Source organism: Podarcis gaigeae (genome assembly GCF_964106915.1).
Source record: "Podarcis gaigeae genome assembly, chromosome: 9".
NCBI lineage: Eukaryota > Metazoa > Chordata > Lepidosauria > Squamata > Lacertidae > Podarcis > Podarcis gaigeae.
The window spans coordinates 23345473-23362487 of NC_139685.1; the positions used below are offsets into that span (position 1 = coordinate 23345473).

Here is a 17015-nt window from a genome sequence, read left to right on the forward strand (position 1 = left end):
TTTCAACAAAATAACAAACGTTGTGCACTGACTAGGGAAGAAACTGTAACAACTTCCATACTATATTTACTGAAAACTATTCCTGATTTGAGTCACTTATTATGGCATAGGCAACAAAACCACTGTATATATTAGGTAAAAGTATCTGTTGTTCTAAATGAACATTGCCTTCCACCAAAAGCATTACTTTATAGATGTGTATCTATGGTAACTGTTGCCACATCTAGGTGAGGACTAGCAAATTATAACTGGTTTATATTTAATCCTTGGGTGTTTTAATCCTTGTATTTACCTACAACTATCAGAGAGTAATGGCTTCACATTATTATTTAGGAAATAGAGTAACTCAAATGAACTCAATTTTATTATATACAGATGACGTCTAAAATATACAATGAAATAAATGCATATTATTACCATACATCCATGTATGCCATTGCTTATCTAGCCTACTGTGAAAGAAGGACTTTAAAACTTTTTTCCTTCTGAGACTTCATAGTTTTGAGGAAAGCATGTTAGGAAGATGGACTGAAGAGAGGGCACAACATTTAAGTCATGCTGTGAATAAATGCGCTACAATGAAATTAGTGAGGAAAAATTTACGGAGACTTGGGAGGGTTTGCTTTCAAGGTAAAACAACATGAAGGCAAGAAATGCTACTTTGAAGCACTTATCTTGGGAACAGAGAAGCAAAGCACATGGAGATCTATTGCTAGTAATTTGGTGCAGTTCTGGAAATGCCTACCTGGTGGGAAAGAGGAGAAATTTGTGAACCCGGGCATGCTGAACAGGTTCATTGTTTGGGAAGGAAAACCAAAGGGACAAAACATCGTTGGTGATGGAGGCGGTGGAGCCCTGCTGTCTTTCTCCTTTGTAGTTGTTCTTGTCTTCTGTTGCTCTTGCTGGCGCATTAGATCATTTAACATTTGCTTCAACCTGTGAAATAATGGTATCTGAATTTCAAATACACAGACTAATAAATACTCAAGGACAAATCAGTCTTTGAAGCTAACACTAGTAAGCAGAAATGCATCTGTTTCCAAATTTCAGTCCCTAAGCAATTTCAACAAAGGTTAAAATATGACAGAGCTCTAACATGATCACAGAATTATCAAGTCGGACCATTACAGTCTCATCTCTATTGTGTTCATAAAAATAGCACATAATTTATCTTTTAAATATTACATAAGATGTCACTACAATGTGTTTCTTGCACTGAGGTTCTGGAGTACTCGGGAGCACACATGTAACAGTCTAATACAAGTATTTTCTTAAATACAATAAATATAAGACACCATTTTTGTGCATCATTACAGCCTGTCTTCTTTCAAATGTATGGAACAGACATCTATAAAGTTGAAATGAATACCTTTGAACATTATTTTGTTGCCAAGTCAGTTGAGTATAACACTGATTTAACTGATGCATTATAAGGTGTACTTGTGGTGAAGCAACGTTACTGGGCAACACACTGTAAGGGCCAGTAAGCAAAGTCTGCAATAGGCAGGAGAGAGTCTGCAGAGAAAAATATGTGAAAATATAGATCCATTAAAATTAATTCTATTTATTAGATTTCTACCCTGCCCTTCCTCCCCCAAAGGAGGCGAGGGGGTACAGAATATTAACTTTTCATTAAGCTTCTTTGTCCCATCTTTCCACAATCTTGAGCCAAGATAAAATAACAAACCTTCACACCTTTAAAACAAAATGCTAATGTTAGTCATTAAAATATTTTACTGCCCAGCCCCTAACCAAAAGTCTTGCAGAACAAGAAGGATTTTATTTCTAAAATCTAGGAAAACACATCTTCTTGGGGATCATTCCATAAACTTGCAACTATGCAATGAACCCAAGTTCGTCTTGATGTTCACTTCAATGGGTCTAAAAATTCAACTCATAATCAGACTGGAAGTCAGAAGCAGCAGGATCAAGAAAGGATTGTTCTGTCCAGAAGAAATGAGAAATGAGAAGCTGGAAACCACCCTTTAAATACTGAAAAATGAATCCTTTAAAATTAGTGGCAGTCTCCCCCTCTCCAAAGTATAATCCCCTTCAATGGTGGGCTCAATTCTGCCTCATCAACAAGACAGGGAGGGCAGAAATGTAGGAAACATCCAGCCTGTTGGATGGGAACATGCAGAAGAGAAAATTAAATAAGTCTTTCACATTCTACCTGTTGATCCTGCATTAAAGTCTGACAAATATTGACACTGAATTCAAGCTGTTTCTTTAGCTGGTTAATCTGCTCTTGCCATTGTTCTTTCTCTTCTACATGAGAAAGCTCAGACATCCAGCGATGGTTTTCTTGCCGCCGCATGCTGATATTCTGTTGCTGCTTTGCTTTAGCCAGAGGACGATAGTTTCCATCTGCTGAAAGAGGACGAGGATTCTTCCAGCTGAGAACAACGAATGTTTAGACAAGGGATTACACATTTCTAAATTGCGCTCTTGGTACAAAGCATTTCATTAAGTAAAAAGCCAGTTACGAGGCCAATGAGAAACAAGCAATTCAGTTCTGAAGGAACACAAGCCTAGTCCAGAGCAAACATGCTTCTTTCCCTTCACACCATGCAAGTAACATGATGTAGTCACCTAATTTGTACAGTGTCCCTTTATCCTCTTTTTGATGAGCAGGAATTTCTTTTATCTGGCTTTGAGATAGAACACAATGCATAATGCCAGGGCTCTGTGTGATAGCAGAACAGAGGCATGACTCTCCTCTACAGCATGAAGCCTCTCACTATTCCAAAAAATGTTTGGAATGGGGCTTAGAAGTTAAACATCAGTAATACTGCACAAATGAATTGTAGGCTGACCAATGAAATTACAGAAAATATTACACTAGATATCCACACATTCATAGTTTCAGGTTATATAAAACCTTTCAGAGTGAACTTCACGGTATATAAGGACTAGCATCATAATGCACAGCTTAATAAGCAGCAAAGGGAAAACATTTTCTTGAAGGGAGCAGTTTACAACTTAACTGTCGGTAATGAACATGCAAAACTAACCTCTCCTTATCTTCCTTTGCACAATATGTACTTTGATCTGCGTTATTGGGACACACAGAGTACTCATTGGAACTAGATTCTTGCTCCTCTTCCTCTTCCTCTTCCACTTGACCAAGCCCATCAGAAAGATATGCATCTTCATCACCACCATCTTCATCTTCATCAAATGCACACTGAGTAGACCCTCCCCATGTTGCCATGGTTCTAGCATCAAGTATTAAAAAACAGTTATTCTGCTGCTAAAGTGTAAGGTAAAATTAGATCACGAAAAACTAAGTTGCACGCTGGATAAAAATAGCTAACATGCACATCTCAAATTAATCTCCTAGAAACACAATTTGCTTTGATTTATATGCCTTTGAGGAATTCTGCACGATTCAAATTAAATTTATGACTTTTGATTTATGTCATTTTTAGATTATTTCCCCACCTTTCAGAATATAAATTTTGTTCCTACTTGCTCCTGCATTTTAAAATTCACAGCTATGTATTTCCACTATAAGGATTTAGATATTTATTTGTTTTTGGCAAGGCAAAATTGTTTATAACCAGACAGTGCCTGCTCAAGTCTCCCAGACTAAAAGTAGCAAGCATGACTATTTAACCTGCTTAATCAGGCTAGTCATAACAGTGATTCAAAACCCACTGTGGGAATGAAGTCTTAAAGAGGATTATTTTTAAAAGTGTGGGTGGAAGAAAGGAGTATATAATTCAGTTCCAGAAATGAACATCCTCAAAAACACGGCAATTTTTGATTGGTACAACAGCTTGCATGCTGCTGGTGAAAAGGTGCACAGACGTGAGGAAGCAGTATTATCATACCAGTGATCAAGTGTGAGTCTACTGGGGTTGAGGAGGAAGAGATAAGTGGGATCTCTTCCCTTCCTTAAACTGGGTTAGCAGAAAGCAATGCTTAGATTCAGTATAGGCTATTCTAATTATGCCACATTTAAAAGTAACACATCTAAATACAATTTTGAAAAGTTATTTATCTTTGCAGTGAATACAACTTAAATATACACCAGATGAGAAAGCAGGGTATTTATTTTTTCTCTTACTTTTCTGTTCTGCTTTGTTGGGGAGTGCACTGGGTCTCTGATCCATCACTTTTAGTAGATCCAGCACAAGCAGATGTGGTATCTGCTAGGTCCCTTCTCCGCTGGTGCTCAGCCATTAAGGCTTCAAGCTGCTTTCTTCTCTGTCGCAATTCTTCTCTCAAAATCTCATGTCTGCGCATCTCAGACCAAAGCTGTTTAAAATAAAATATTAAGAGAAAATATTTTATTGCAATGCAATTCAAAATATGCTATTGCAGTTTTATACACAAGAATATGAAGCACCTCAGTATCAATTGTGGCTGTTTCTTCTGGTTGGACCACAATCTTGTTGGTTGCGCTGATTTCATTCGCAGCTGGCGCTGAAGTATTCCCAGGGCAATTATCCACACTAGATGACAACTAAGAATAAAGTGTTAAAATTACATTATTAGTATTTGAATAAGAACCTTTATCAAGTTAATGAAATCTGCGGCATCACTGGCTTTAGTGATCCAGTCAATTTCATTTTTCAACAAGCCTGCAAGTCAACACAAGACTGATGTCTACAAACTAATGTTCCAAGCTTTTGAACTACTCATCCAGCTATTTACAGACCCATCATCTTTCAAGCACACATCTTTTTCTCACTATTTCTGACCTTTCGGTATATTGGCAATCCTATGCTCAAAATTCATATTTATAACTACAAGGGCTAACACACCCTGCATTTAAATGAATAAAAGCTAGGGTTAATAATCTTGCGGTTGAGATGCCAAGCAGGGTTGCCCTTGGGATTTTGTATTTCCCTCTCTCGTGTTAAACCACCGTTCTACCTACTTGAAGATCTGGACAAGCTTTCTGCAACACCTGGATCTTTTCTTGGATCTTTATCAGTTTCTTCCTTTCTTCTTGGAGATGTTTCAATTCTCTCTGTTGCTGCTGAAGCTTGGCTTCATAAAATTTCTCTCTACAACAATAAAGCATTCTCATGTTATCATATCTGCAAAGGAATAAAACTGAAGTGGTTACAGACATCTAACTGGGCAATTCCCTACTCCTAACTAATTTGTCAAAAGCAAAAACAGATTAATTAGGAGAACATGCACTGTAGAAGTTTAAAATGTATTTTTCTTCTTCTTGGACCAATCAATTCTGTATTGGGCAAGGCCTTCCAGTTCCACAGCACTCCCAAGTGAGAGTGTTACTTACCACAAACCAATGGCAAGGACATATGGCCAAGACAGCCCCACCTAAATCAGAAAGGGTATATGAAGCCTTAGCTGAGGAGTTGAGTTCCTGTGGCACCCAAGATGTTACTGGACTCCAACTCCCATCATCCCTTGTTGAAGGATGAACAGATGGAGGGCCACACACACCACATTCCTTAGACAATCTCATTCAAAAATGATGTATGGGTAACCAGGCATCATGGGAGGTACAGTGGAACCTCAGTTGTTGAATGCTTTGGAAGCCAAACAATTTGGAACTGAACGCCAACAACCTGGAAGTGAATGCTTCCATTTTTGAACCTTTTTCGGAAGCTGAACACTTCCGAGGCATGTTTTTCATTTTCCCCCATTGACCTTGCAGCCAGCCCTTTCAAATGCTGAACAGTCTTCCGGAACAGATTACGTTTGAAAGCCAAGGTTCCACTGCACACTATCCTGCTATTCTGCCTCCTCACTGGGTTAAAATTCACTTATCCGCATGTAAAGAATTATGCCAAATCCTCACTATAACCACCACAGATTCAGAGACCCGAACACCAGGAGTTTGCACGCTTCCTTATCTCCTTGCTTGTTTCTGCTTTGATGGTCAGCAGAAGTCATTTTCAGGCAGAAACCAGGCAGGGAAAACTCTCACATTATATATAATCCCCTCAAATGCAGTCAGTAAATCTGCCCCATCATTAACTTTAATGCATGTGAAAGAGACTGTACCTTGCTTTTTCATTCAGAACTACACCTTTCTGGGACTTGTTTGCACTGGTTCGAATATTGTTTGGTTGCTGCTGTGCTTTTTCCTCTTCAGCCACAAAGAACTGATCCATGTTATCCTGTCCTGAAGCCTCTGGTTCCACTTCATCGTCCTAAAATAGAAACAGGGTCTTCAGCTACGACCTCACTGAGCCTTCCACCTTTCCTTTCCTTTCCTTTCTCTGTCTCTCTCTCTGTTGTGCCATCCAAAGCAGTTTTGTTGTCAGGTGCACCGGAGTCTAAATCCCATTGATTAAACATGTTTTCAACACTTTCCTGCTGAAATCAATACAACTGAAAATGCTTTAATTTGACTGGAAGATGTCCCAAATAAACCTTCAGAATTTGCTTGCTATTGGGTTTCCTCTTTTTCATGACACTAAAAATATGAGACCATCTATAATCAAGAGCTGGAAATATAATTTTTATTTAATACCTTCAGATACTGAAAAAGAAGTTTTCAGGTTTCCGCAGCTTAAAAGTATTTCATCATTTACTGATGAGGCCGGATTACAGTACAAAAAATGACAAAAATCGCACACAATATTGGGCCAGATTAAACTACACAGTTGATGGCAGAAGCCAGCTCAAGGATTCCCACTAGCACAGCGGGGCTTCCCCCATCCCCCAAAATCCACTCTTGCAGGTTGGGAGAACCCCTCAAAACAGCACATGGGGAGATGGAAGGGGAAAGTGTTCCATCACTCAAGCAGAAATGCTAGGGCTGATGGAGTGAGCTCCTTAGCCTTACGTTTAATTCTACCCATTGCTTTAATTTCAGTTAGCACAATGGCAAGGAACTTATTAAATGAAAACAGACCTGTACCATAGCAACGAGGTTTTGCAGTTGTCGAAGTTTCTGTTTTGCTGCTATAAGCCTGTTGATCTTTTGCTCAAATTCCACATCAGCAGGAGCCTCCTCAGCTATGCTGGTTCTGCGGCTGGATAGAGAAGCTTCACTGGCTCGATCAGCTTCAGCATCAACTTCATCTTCACCTTGTGGAATATCAGCACCACCATCTTCTCTATTATAATGGCAATCTGAAAGAACATACTAGGAACTGAATTCACTTATAATCTAGGCAACCAATTTTTTAAAATATGCCCAACATATTTTTTTTAAAGGACTTACAAAATTTAAAGATGGAAAGCACTGCCTTAAGAGAGTGGCTCTCCATTCTTACACATATCTTCTAAAAACAGTGTATGTGTTCTGCTTCGGAAATAATCTTTACCCATACACAAATCTAGAGAGTAAATTGATTAATCCCCATGTGATTAATAAATTAAGATTTGAATACTGCCACACATTACATACTCTGCAGAATATATTATTTTGAAACGTACCTAAAGTTGAGGGCATATTCAGCATCCTTATATTAGCAGATCGGTTGTTTATTTCACAAGATGTATTAAGATGCCTTCCATTTCTGTTATTAGTTCCACACTGCAAATTGCTATTACTATTGCAATTAATTTCTCCCCAGTTAGTGGTGCCCTGTGGATTTCTAGAGGAGGAAACCAAATTAAGCATCATTTAAATTTTAAGCACCCTTAGGTTTTTTACAAGCTCCATGACAGAATAGATTTTTAAAATTAAAAATGGTGGAATATAAACAAATATTATGCTAATACTATAATAATAGTGGGTTCTTTGTCTTGTTTTTGAAATAATTTATCTAATGGAAGATGTGCATCACCTTAACAAGCCCAGTTTCCCAAATCCCAGGCATACAAAAGTTGGGAGAATTGAGTTATGGGAGCAGGGAGAGGGGGGGAAAACCCAGAAGAGGGAAGAAAGAAGAAAAATAACATATTGTGCTAAAACAAACATATTGGTACACTGCAGGAGAAAAAGAAGGGGAAAATTAAGTTTCCTCATTTCTCATAAATATCAGGTCAGACTTTAGGTATTTCTGACAAGATCAATAATTATAGCAAGCTTGTGTTTAATGTTATTTCTTATCATTATAGCAGCAGCACTTTAGGAGGCAACAGCCATAGCAACCAACCTACCTAATATTGGTAACTGGCTGTGGATTCTCATGGTCTGAATCACACTCTGAATCTTCCGTCTCCTCTTCCTCTTTAGTGTTTTCATTTACAGCATCTGTCATCATATCAGATGTCTGCTCATAGTAGTGGACTAATTCACGCAATTCATTTAGTCTCTTCCGAACTTCATTCAACTTCCTACAAAGGAAAGAGGTCCAACTGTCAGCTTGCTTTGAATAGTGGTGTGGGGGCAACTTGAGATTCATGTTTATTATTTTCTTACATCAAGGAAAGTACAACCCTGTGGAAAATCTAGTTCTGGACAAAGCAGGAGGTTTCTCTTGATATGCACTGGGAAAATTGTGTGTGTGTGTGTGTGTATAGCCACAAAAATAGTATTATAAATTAGGAGGATGGGAGAAAGACAGAAGATGGGAACTTCTGATTACTTTGACTAGGTATAAGCTAGCTAGTTGACAAGACTAGGAGTTTTATGACAAGGATAGCTAAACGACACCATGCCAGACATCTGAGTAGTTACTTTGAAATCTGGCCATCAGCAGCATTCACTTAGGTGTACAAATCACTTCACATACATTATATTGTTTTAATTCTGACAACACTATAAAAAGGTAGGTCAGTATTTTCTATAAACTGTAGATGGGGTACTGTGGCTGAGAGAGCAGCACACTCAAGGCCATCTATTGAGATCTTGGCACAGCTGAGATCTGAACCATACTTCCTGATTTGTAACTCCCCTACCATCTCTCATACTGTTGTCAATACTTTGCTTTTCAGAGCCTAGTTTATCATATGAGTTCAACTATCCTGAAAAGAGCACATTACAGATAATAATGCATGGCCAAGTTATTGTTTGAATTGTGTGCGTATATCCACAAGGTGAAGGGACGCGGGTGGCGCTGTGGGTTAAACCAGAGAGCCTAGGACCTGCTGATCAGAAGGTCGGTGGTTCGAATCCCCGCGATGAGGTGAGCTCCCGTCGCTCGGTCCCTGCTCCTGCCAACCTAGCAGTTCAAAAGCATGTCAAAGTGCAAGTAGATAAAAAGTTACCACTCCGGCGGGAAGGTAAACAGCATTTCCGTGCGCTGCTCTGGTTCGCCAGAAGCAGCTTAGTCATGCTGGCTACATGACCTGGAAGGTGTATGCTGGCTCCCTCGGCCAATAAAGCGAGATGAGTGCCGCAACCCCAGAGTCGGCCACGACTGGACCTAATGGTCAGGGGTCCCTTTACCTTTACCCACAAGGTATAGCAGCTAAGTTTATTTCGTCAAAAAATTAAACCAGAATGTACGCGGACAATTGAGTGTTCAGTACCCAACTACCTAAATTAACATCAAGCACCAAAGTTGGCTTTTATCTGCAATCGGTTTGAACACCCAACTAAATTGTTATCTATTGCAGTGCAGTCTCTCTCAAAACAACTGTTAGGAAGCACTTGTGTCTTAAAAACCGCTTCTTTTATCGTACATATGCTCTCAAATATCTACCATGGGTAACTGCTTCATAAACCAAACTAACATAACAAACTGTTTATCCAAAAATTTAAAATATATTACTGTAGCTTTTCTGTTGGATTTAAGTTGTCGTCCTCTTCACTGTCATTCTGTGAGGTGACAGAATCCGGATGATAGGCAACAGATGATGCTAAGCTGTTAGATTCTTCATTGACAGCAGCTGCTATTCCTACAGGTGCAGAAGCTACTGAAGCTGTACTTCTTTGATCAACACTTCTCTGAGGAGACCCTGAAGCTGGCAAGACTGCAAATTAGATGACACTAGATTTCATCTTGTTTTATGCACAAACCTCTGAAGGACTATTTCTATCATAATTAAATGTTGCAGCCCTAGTATATTAATACACTATATTAATAAATTAAAATTATGACTCAGATTAAATCAAGCAGATTTAAAAATAAAGAATACAAGTGTTTATAAAAACTTCAGATGGCTTCCTCCCATTTCACTTCTAAGGTAACACGTTGTTTTAAAAAAAGGACATTTCTGCTTAAGAACTATTTTTACCCATATCCAAATTCAAATGACTGACCAATCACTGATAAAATCTTTTACGATGGGGATGAAGCCCATGAGGTCTGAAGCCTGACTTGGAAAGGACCACAGACAGTGCAGAGGCTTGTCATAGCAGTGTACTGGACGTGAATTCTAATGTAAGTCTGCTTACATTAGTCAGAATGTAATGTAAGTCAGAAGCCCAATAACTCCTTAATGCCTATTTTCCCCCTGTAGTCCACTTTCTTTCTCCAGCTCTACATTCCAATAGATTTTTCTATCTCCTCTTGGGCAGAATGGTGTTGACCAATTCTGCTGGGTACCCAAACTTGTGCCATGATCATTGGTAAGCTTCCAAGTTGCAAGCTACAGCTATACTAGGTCCAAGTGTCTGATTGAGCCTTGAAAAAAGATGGTTGGCCTTGACCGAAAAAATCAGAGAAGCATGGTTGCTAAGTGAAGGAATACAGAAAACCACAGGTGGCATGGTTCGTAGGGTGCCACCAAGGTGACTGAGACCTGTTCCCTTGCACCTGGACTATCATATCAGTGGTGTTATGGGGAAAGTATAAACTACATTTCATGGATGAGGGGCTGGAAGAGCATCTATTGCATGGGTAGGCAAACTAAGGCCCAGAGGCCGGATCTGGCCCAATCACCTCCTCAATCCGGCCCGTGGATGGTCCGGGAATCAGTGTGTTTTTACATGAGTAGAATGTGTCCTTTTATTTAAAATGCATCTCTGGGTTATTTGTGCGGCATAGGAATTCGTTCATATTTTTTCCCCAAAATATAGTCTAGCCCCCCACAAGGTCTGAGGGACAGTGAACCGGCGCCCTGATGAAAAGTTTGCTGACCCCTGATCTATTGCCTCCGCTCACTCCATGGAGAAGTGTGTTTGTTTGTGATTGACAGGGGTGAAGAAATGATTAGGTGTGCTGCTGGACAGCTGAAACATTTTTTAGATAATGGTTGCATCAAGACCTCATTCTCTGGGCTTGAATGAAGTGTTACAGAGCCCATCTGCCACTGTGTTCCACTCTCATTTGATAAGCTGTGCTGTGCTAGACATTAGGATGGTTTTAGCTCCCTCTGGAGGGAGCAGCTACCATTTAGAGGCTTGGTTCTGTTGATCTTGTGAGCTTTGATAGTAATATTTTTGGTGGGCTTTCAAGCTTGAATGCACAGACAAGATGCCCAGGGCAGAACTCCTGCCAGTTGATACTGTCACAAATATCTGCTGACAATCAGGAGCCTTATGTCAAGGTTTGCATCTAATCATTACAGTTATTCTTGTCAGATCTCACTGGGCACTTGGTATTATGAGTGGTATCACGGGTGGCAGTTTCCCCATCTTAGCTATGGCTGGAACTCATGGAGTGTGGAACGGAGTATGAGTGACTTTTGTAATTTTGTCTTGAAATGGAGAATAGAGGCGGAATCTGGATACCCCCCCCCAAAACTGTCTAAAGGCTCAGACTAGTGGCATGCATCTAGCAGCCTTATTCTTTTTTTACATTATTATTAATAAAATACAAAAGAGAACCATAAAACAAATATAAATCAAAAACATCAGAAACATAAGCAATTATTATAGCAACAGTAAAAAATACAAAAAGCAGTTGATATAAAATCAGTTAAAATCCTGGACATTTATTTTTTTGGAAAATGTCTAAAACATGGCTCTCTGGGCAACTAGGTCAGGTGGTGGCATATAAATAATAGTAATTATTATGAAGAAAGCCAACAGAGGGGCAGGGACCTCTGGTGTCAGACTTAACAGGTAGGTTCATTTTTTAAAAAAGAAAAGAAAGCTAAGATCTTCAATGAATATATCCCCTCCAAATACACCTCTGTGATGATGATGGAATGAAAAACAGTGGTAACTCGGGTTACATACGCTTGAGGTTACATACTATTCAGGTTACAGACTCCGCTAACCCAGAAATAGTGCTTCAGGTTAAGAACTTTGCTTCAGGACAAGAACAGAAATAGTGCTACGGCGGCACGGCAGCAGCAAGAGGCCCCAATAGCTAAAGTGGTGCTTCAGGTTAAGAACAGCTTCAGGTTAAGTATGGACCTCCGGAACGAAGTAAGTACTTAACCCGAGGTACCACTGTACCCTGTTCTTCTTCAGTAAAAGAGAAAATGGGAGACCAGATTGTATCTTTTTAGGAGATAGCAGCCTTAATCATGTGTACATTGAAACATGAACTTCTAGCAGTTTCTCCCTTACCAACTTCTTTATTTATGACATAACAAGGAAAGCCATGTCTAAAGGAGACCTAACCTAGGAAAATTAGGCTGAGCAGAGGTTTGATTGTTCAACATCCAAACCCAACATGCATTTGTTTGGGGGGGGGGGGTGGAAAGAGAACGGAACTGAAAAGACTTCCACCAATTCATATAAGTAACAAACAAAATACTGTAAATAACACCACCAGATTGCATGCTACTACTTACGGGATGAATTGTTTAGATGCTGGTCCCGAAGTGTGTGCAATTCTCCCAACAATTTGTCCATTTTATGCTTTTTACCCTGCAATGCTATCATCTTACTGAAGAGTTGGGCCTTTTCTTCAGACAAATGCTCAGAAACAGAAGAAATCCTGCTCTGGGAAACCTCCCTGGTTAGAGAAAGACTCTCTGCTTGCCTTCTATTATCTGGAACAGGTTGCACCTAAAAGTAGACATATTTTATTCAAGTTAATTTCAGAACACTTAACACTACAATCCTATTACCACTTTTGGGAGAGTAAGCCTTCTATTCACAGAAGGGATTGAGATCCAGCAGAGGTTCCCGCAATTGGAAAGAGAGCTGGACAACAGCAATTTCCCTGTTCTCTAGTAGCCCCTCAAATTACCTTCCACACTGTTTCAAGGGTTCCCCAAACCTACCACAGCAGCTTTTCAGGGCTGCAGGGAGATCTTTTTTTAAATGGCTGTTTTCAATGACAGCATTTCATGTAACAAAATTCCAAACAGTTGTCACAGTTTGCATCAGTCCACCCACCATTTTCCTTTCAAAGCAGTCAAACAAATCAAGAGATTTTTTTTAATGGAAGTAGATTTGTTGAAGTGTTTTGTTTTTTTAAAAAAGATGAAGACTAAATTTCTGCATTGCAAGGAGTTGGATTAGACAACCCTCAAGACTCCTTCCAACTCTACAATTCTATGGTTCTATGAAAAAAAATTCAATCCACATTACTTTCAACAGAAGGCATTTCAAGAAAAAAACACTTCAGCAATGCAAACACGTTAGCACTATTCATCAGGCTGTAGGAGAGAAAAAGATGTGATGCAGTTACTTTGCTGACATAACACAGTTTTGCTGAGATATGCAGTTTTGCTTTTTTCAGCTTCCTCTTTTCTGTCATACTTTTTGGATTTCTAAGCCAACAGTCTTGTTTCTGTTGATATTATATGTTGCCCTGATAGCCTTTTTGACAAAAGGGCAGGATAAACTTAACTTAAAAAACGAAGATTCCATGGAAAGTGCTAATAAAGGAATCAATAGCAACTGGCAACAATCAATACTATAATGCTCACTTCTGAAATGGAATTCTCCATAGCAGAAAGCAAGCCATTTTAGACTGACTTGATTAGCAATATAATCATGTACATACTAAATATAAAAAAGGGTACCTGAGAATCATGAAGCTGGTTGTGAAAGCGCTGAATTAAATCATTTAATTCTTCATTCAGCTCTGATGTTAGACTCACTCCTGAAATGCTACCAGTTGTTTCTGTTACAACTACAGGTGGGAAAGGAAAATGGAAAATTTTATTGAAGTGCTTAAGTAAATTTGGAACTTATTAAACAGAGGCTTTTTAATCATACGAAATAGGGCATACAGAAAAGGCATTCATGTAACAAACTGTGGAATCCGAAAGACTTTTAAAGATGTGGAAATTATTGTTTTTTTCCACTGGGAGACTGCAACTCCACTTCATTTTCTACTGATTACTAGAAACTTGAATCATAATACAGAATTCAGCATGCCCCACACTAACTGCCTGCTACTTTCCAAATGTTTCTCAGATTCTCCTATCACTGTTACTTATTTAGGCTGTTCATATGACATAAAGCACTCTTATGCGTTCTGTTTTCAGCTCATAGGAGGGCTAAAAACCAGAGGGTGATACCCAATAGTCACAATTCAGGCCCAGTGAAATAGAGTAATTTATGTCTTATGAATTCAACGGATCTACTCTGAATATGTGGGTATTTAACAGAATGCACATTCTCAACCTATTTCATTTAACATGCTCTGGAGTAATTTCTTAGGTTCTTATTTAAGAAACACCACCATTAAAGTGAATAATTTAATTACTGGAAATGCAATAAAAGGTACAACATCTGAGACCTTCAAGTTAGCTCAGCTAGTTAGTGTGGTGCTGATAATGCCAAGGTTGCAGGTTTGAACCCCATATGAGACAGCTACATATTCCTGCATTGCAGGGGGGTTGGACTAGATGAGCTTCACGGTTCCTTCCAACTCTGATTCTATTATATCAAATCAATACTTTAATTGCAGATGAAGAGGTATTTTGTTCAGGTATCTAAACCTCAGCATACCAGAATCATCCATGACAGCAATGGCTTGTTCTGCTTTATGCTGCAGTGCAAGCAGAGCAGCTTGTCTCCCTTGAAGAGCTTTCAGTTGTTCCTGTTGTTGTAGCATCCTCTTCAATAAATCATGTTGCTTCTTCAAATTTGCAAGCTCTTCTGTAGCCTCCTGCTGAGGATCTCTAGCCTGAAAAATATAAAGGGATAAAAATGAAAATAAAATAAATGGGATCAATATTCAGCTGCCCATTAGCAGGTTAACTTAAATTTTTAGACAATCAGTGTGGAGAAAACAAACCTGAACCTCTAAATATGTATGGCATTTTCTTTTCAGAAAGATGAATCCATGTTATTATCTTAAAATGTAATGAAAGCAAAATTCAGTTTTCTGATATACTTGCTTCTTCCCACCCCATAATGTATTAATTGGAGTTATATTCAATCCTTTTAACGCCATGCTGAAATTTGGTATGCCATTTCAAGCTCTCAGCCCTTACAGCAAAATCCTATACTTACAAAGAAGTACCACTCTTTTTATCAGGCCTTATTGCCATAGGTAAATAGGATAGTACTAATATATTTGGATATGATCCTGCCTTTTCTATTTAAAAAAAGGCTTGCATAATAGCTTCCATGCAATGACAAATCAGAGTTATCCGACAAGAGCACTGTCATTCTATTTATTTCAATGGGAGATAGACAAACATACAACTTCCACTGAAATGAAACTACTCAAATTGGTATGCAGTGCAACACTGATTATGTAAAATCCTGTATTACAATGAAAACTGAGGAGAAAAAGAAAGCCACCAAGAGAAGCAAAGAACAAATCAGAATTCTTATCACACAGCTTAAATATCTTCCAAAAAATGCAAGCACAAAATGAATTTCCTCATCATTAATTCCTCATTTAAATGTTTTAAGATAAATAATTGGACTGGGGAAGAGAAATAGAGATAAAAAGGAAATGTTAAAAAAGCAAATCCAAACAACGCCAGTATTAAAGGGTAAGAACTTATGATCATGCCAATGGTCCAGAGTCCACATTCAGTTGCCATTTTAGAAATAATCAACCTTTTTTTGGGGGGGGATAATAAAATGTTTACTAAAACAACAACATATATGCCCCATTAACACTATTTTCTTATGAACGTGTGACAGAGACAGGAAGATATCTGAGCTGAGATAAATATTGTTGCTACATTATTCTTTAACTTATTTGTTCGAACAGGCCTTTAAAAAAATAAATGCAAATGCAGCAAAGCAGACAGAAGAATAATTTCACAGATAAATAGTGCATAAAGTCAAGTATTTAAAAGAACAAAAGCAATGAATGCACATCAAACTTCTGTTACAGAGTATTTATTATAAAGAAAAACTAGGAATGCAGACTGAGCCCCTATACTGATGTCCAAGGCAATATTTGGTAGTGTACCTTTGAGAGTAATCCAGGTTCTTGGCTATTAATCCTACTAGACCAGATTTCCCTGCCATTCAGAGCAGCTCTGTCATTTTTCACATTTGGACTTGCTGTAACGGCCATGTCTGAAACCTGTCCTTGAGAAGCTGAATTCCCTAGTTTGTCCTCAATGCAGGGCCGAGCTCTCAGACTAAAAGATACCTCCTTTATCAAATAGTTTAGTAAGTTAGACCGTGAACATATATTTCTGCTAAGCATAGTTTCAAGTTTATAATACCGCTGGCCTATTCCAGTTGTAATTTGTCAATATACCATATTACCCAGAACCAGCTTTTAACCCAAACATGCATCTGGGGAACCATTTCTTAATCTTTTACCAGATATTTGCATGGTGGTAGTGCTCCTGTGCGGATCCACCTTGGATCAGAGCACAACCCACTAAAGGTTCCCAAAACCACCAACTAAGCCCCCAAACCCACTGAAGACCAGTGACTTAAAATATATTAAGCATGGGCATGGTTCAACAGATTTTTTTTTACAAAATGTTAAAGATGTCAAATGTTGTGTTTCAGAGGACACATGCATCATGAGCAGATCTCTGAATCTCCTTGTATATGGCTCCTTCCACCAAACTTCTTCTTAACTGCTTTTTAAACTCTCAGAAGCTGAAAGAAGCTGTTTGAGGATTTGGCAGAAGGGCTCCCAACTTCTTCCAAAGTGTCATGCGGTAGGTAGGGAAACTCCAATATCAAATGATTTGCAAACATGAATAAATTGCATGGTGGCACATGTAATTTCTTTTGACTGTGACAAAAATATTATGACTGCGGGTATACAAGTTGCTATGAGGATAAACTGCCAACTAAGAAGCTATGGCTATTGTCCAAAGCACCTCACCAGGACTGCACTGTAAAAGCTTATACATACTTTGAGGTCATTCTTTTAGTAACAACGAGGTACAAATAAGCAAGG

The 17015-nt window shown here is 38.7% G+C and overlaps 1 protein-coding gene across 41 annotated transcripts in view; it reads right to left on the reverse strand.

Moving 5' to 3' along the window:
• PCM1 (pericentriolar material 1) overlaps positions 1-17015 on the reverse strand; it is a 44755-nt gene that overhangs the window by 18877 nt on the left and 8863 nt on the right. For 19 of the 41 annotated variants that reach the window (XR_014568043.1, XM_083755252.1, XM_083755246.1 and 16 more), the window contains 15 exons: positions 14633-14810; positions 13699-13808; positions 12517-12733; positions 9600-9801; positions 8044-8220; positions 7375-7535; positions 6848-7068; positions 5992-6140; positions 4889-5018; positions 4355-4471; positions 4073-4263; positions 3015-3218; positions 2174-2396; positions 1370-1515; positions 746-936 (listed from right to left, as the gene is read on the reverse strand). Coding sequence is in view for 40 of the 41 variants with exons in the window: in XM_083755252.1 (XP_083611378.1) it covers positions 746-936; positions 1370-1515; positions 2174-2396; positions 3015-3218; positions 4073-4263; positions 4355-4471; positions 4889-5018; positions 5992-6140; positions 6848-7068; positions 7375-7535; positions 8044-8220; positions 9600-9801; positions 12517-12733; positions 13699-13808; positions 14633-14810 (2617 nt within the window). In the remaining variant the exon portion in view is untranslated. Of the gene's footprint in view, positions 1-745; positions 937-1369; positions 1516-2173; positions 2397-3014; positions 3219-4072; positions 4264-4354; positions 4472-4888; positions 5019-5991; positions 6141-6847; positions 7069-7374; positions 7536-8043; positions 8221-9599; positions 9802-12516; positions 12734-13698; positions 13809-14632; positions 14811-16058; positions 16248-17015 lie in introns of all 41 variants that reach the window. The other 22 variants (XM_083755234.1, XM_083755254.1, XM_083755249.1 and 19 more) reach the window with 3 other exon arrangements.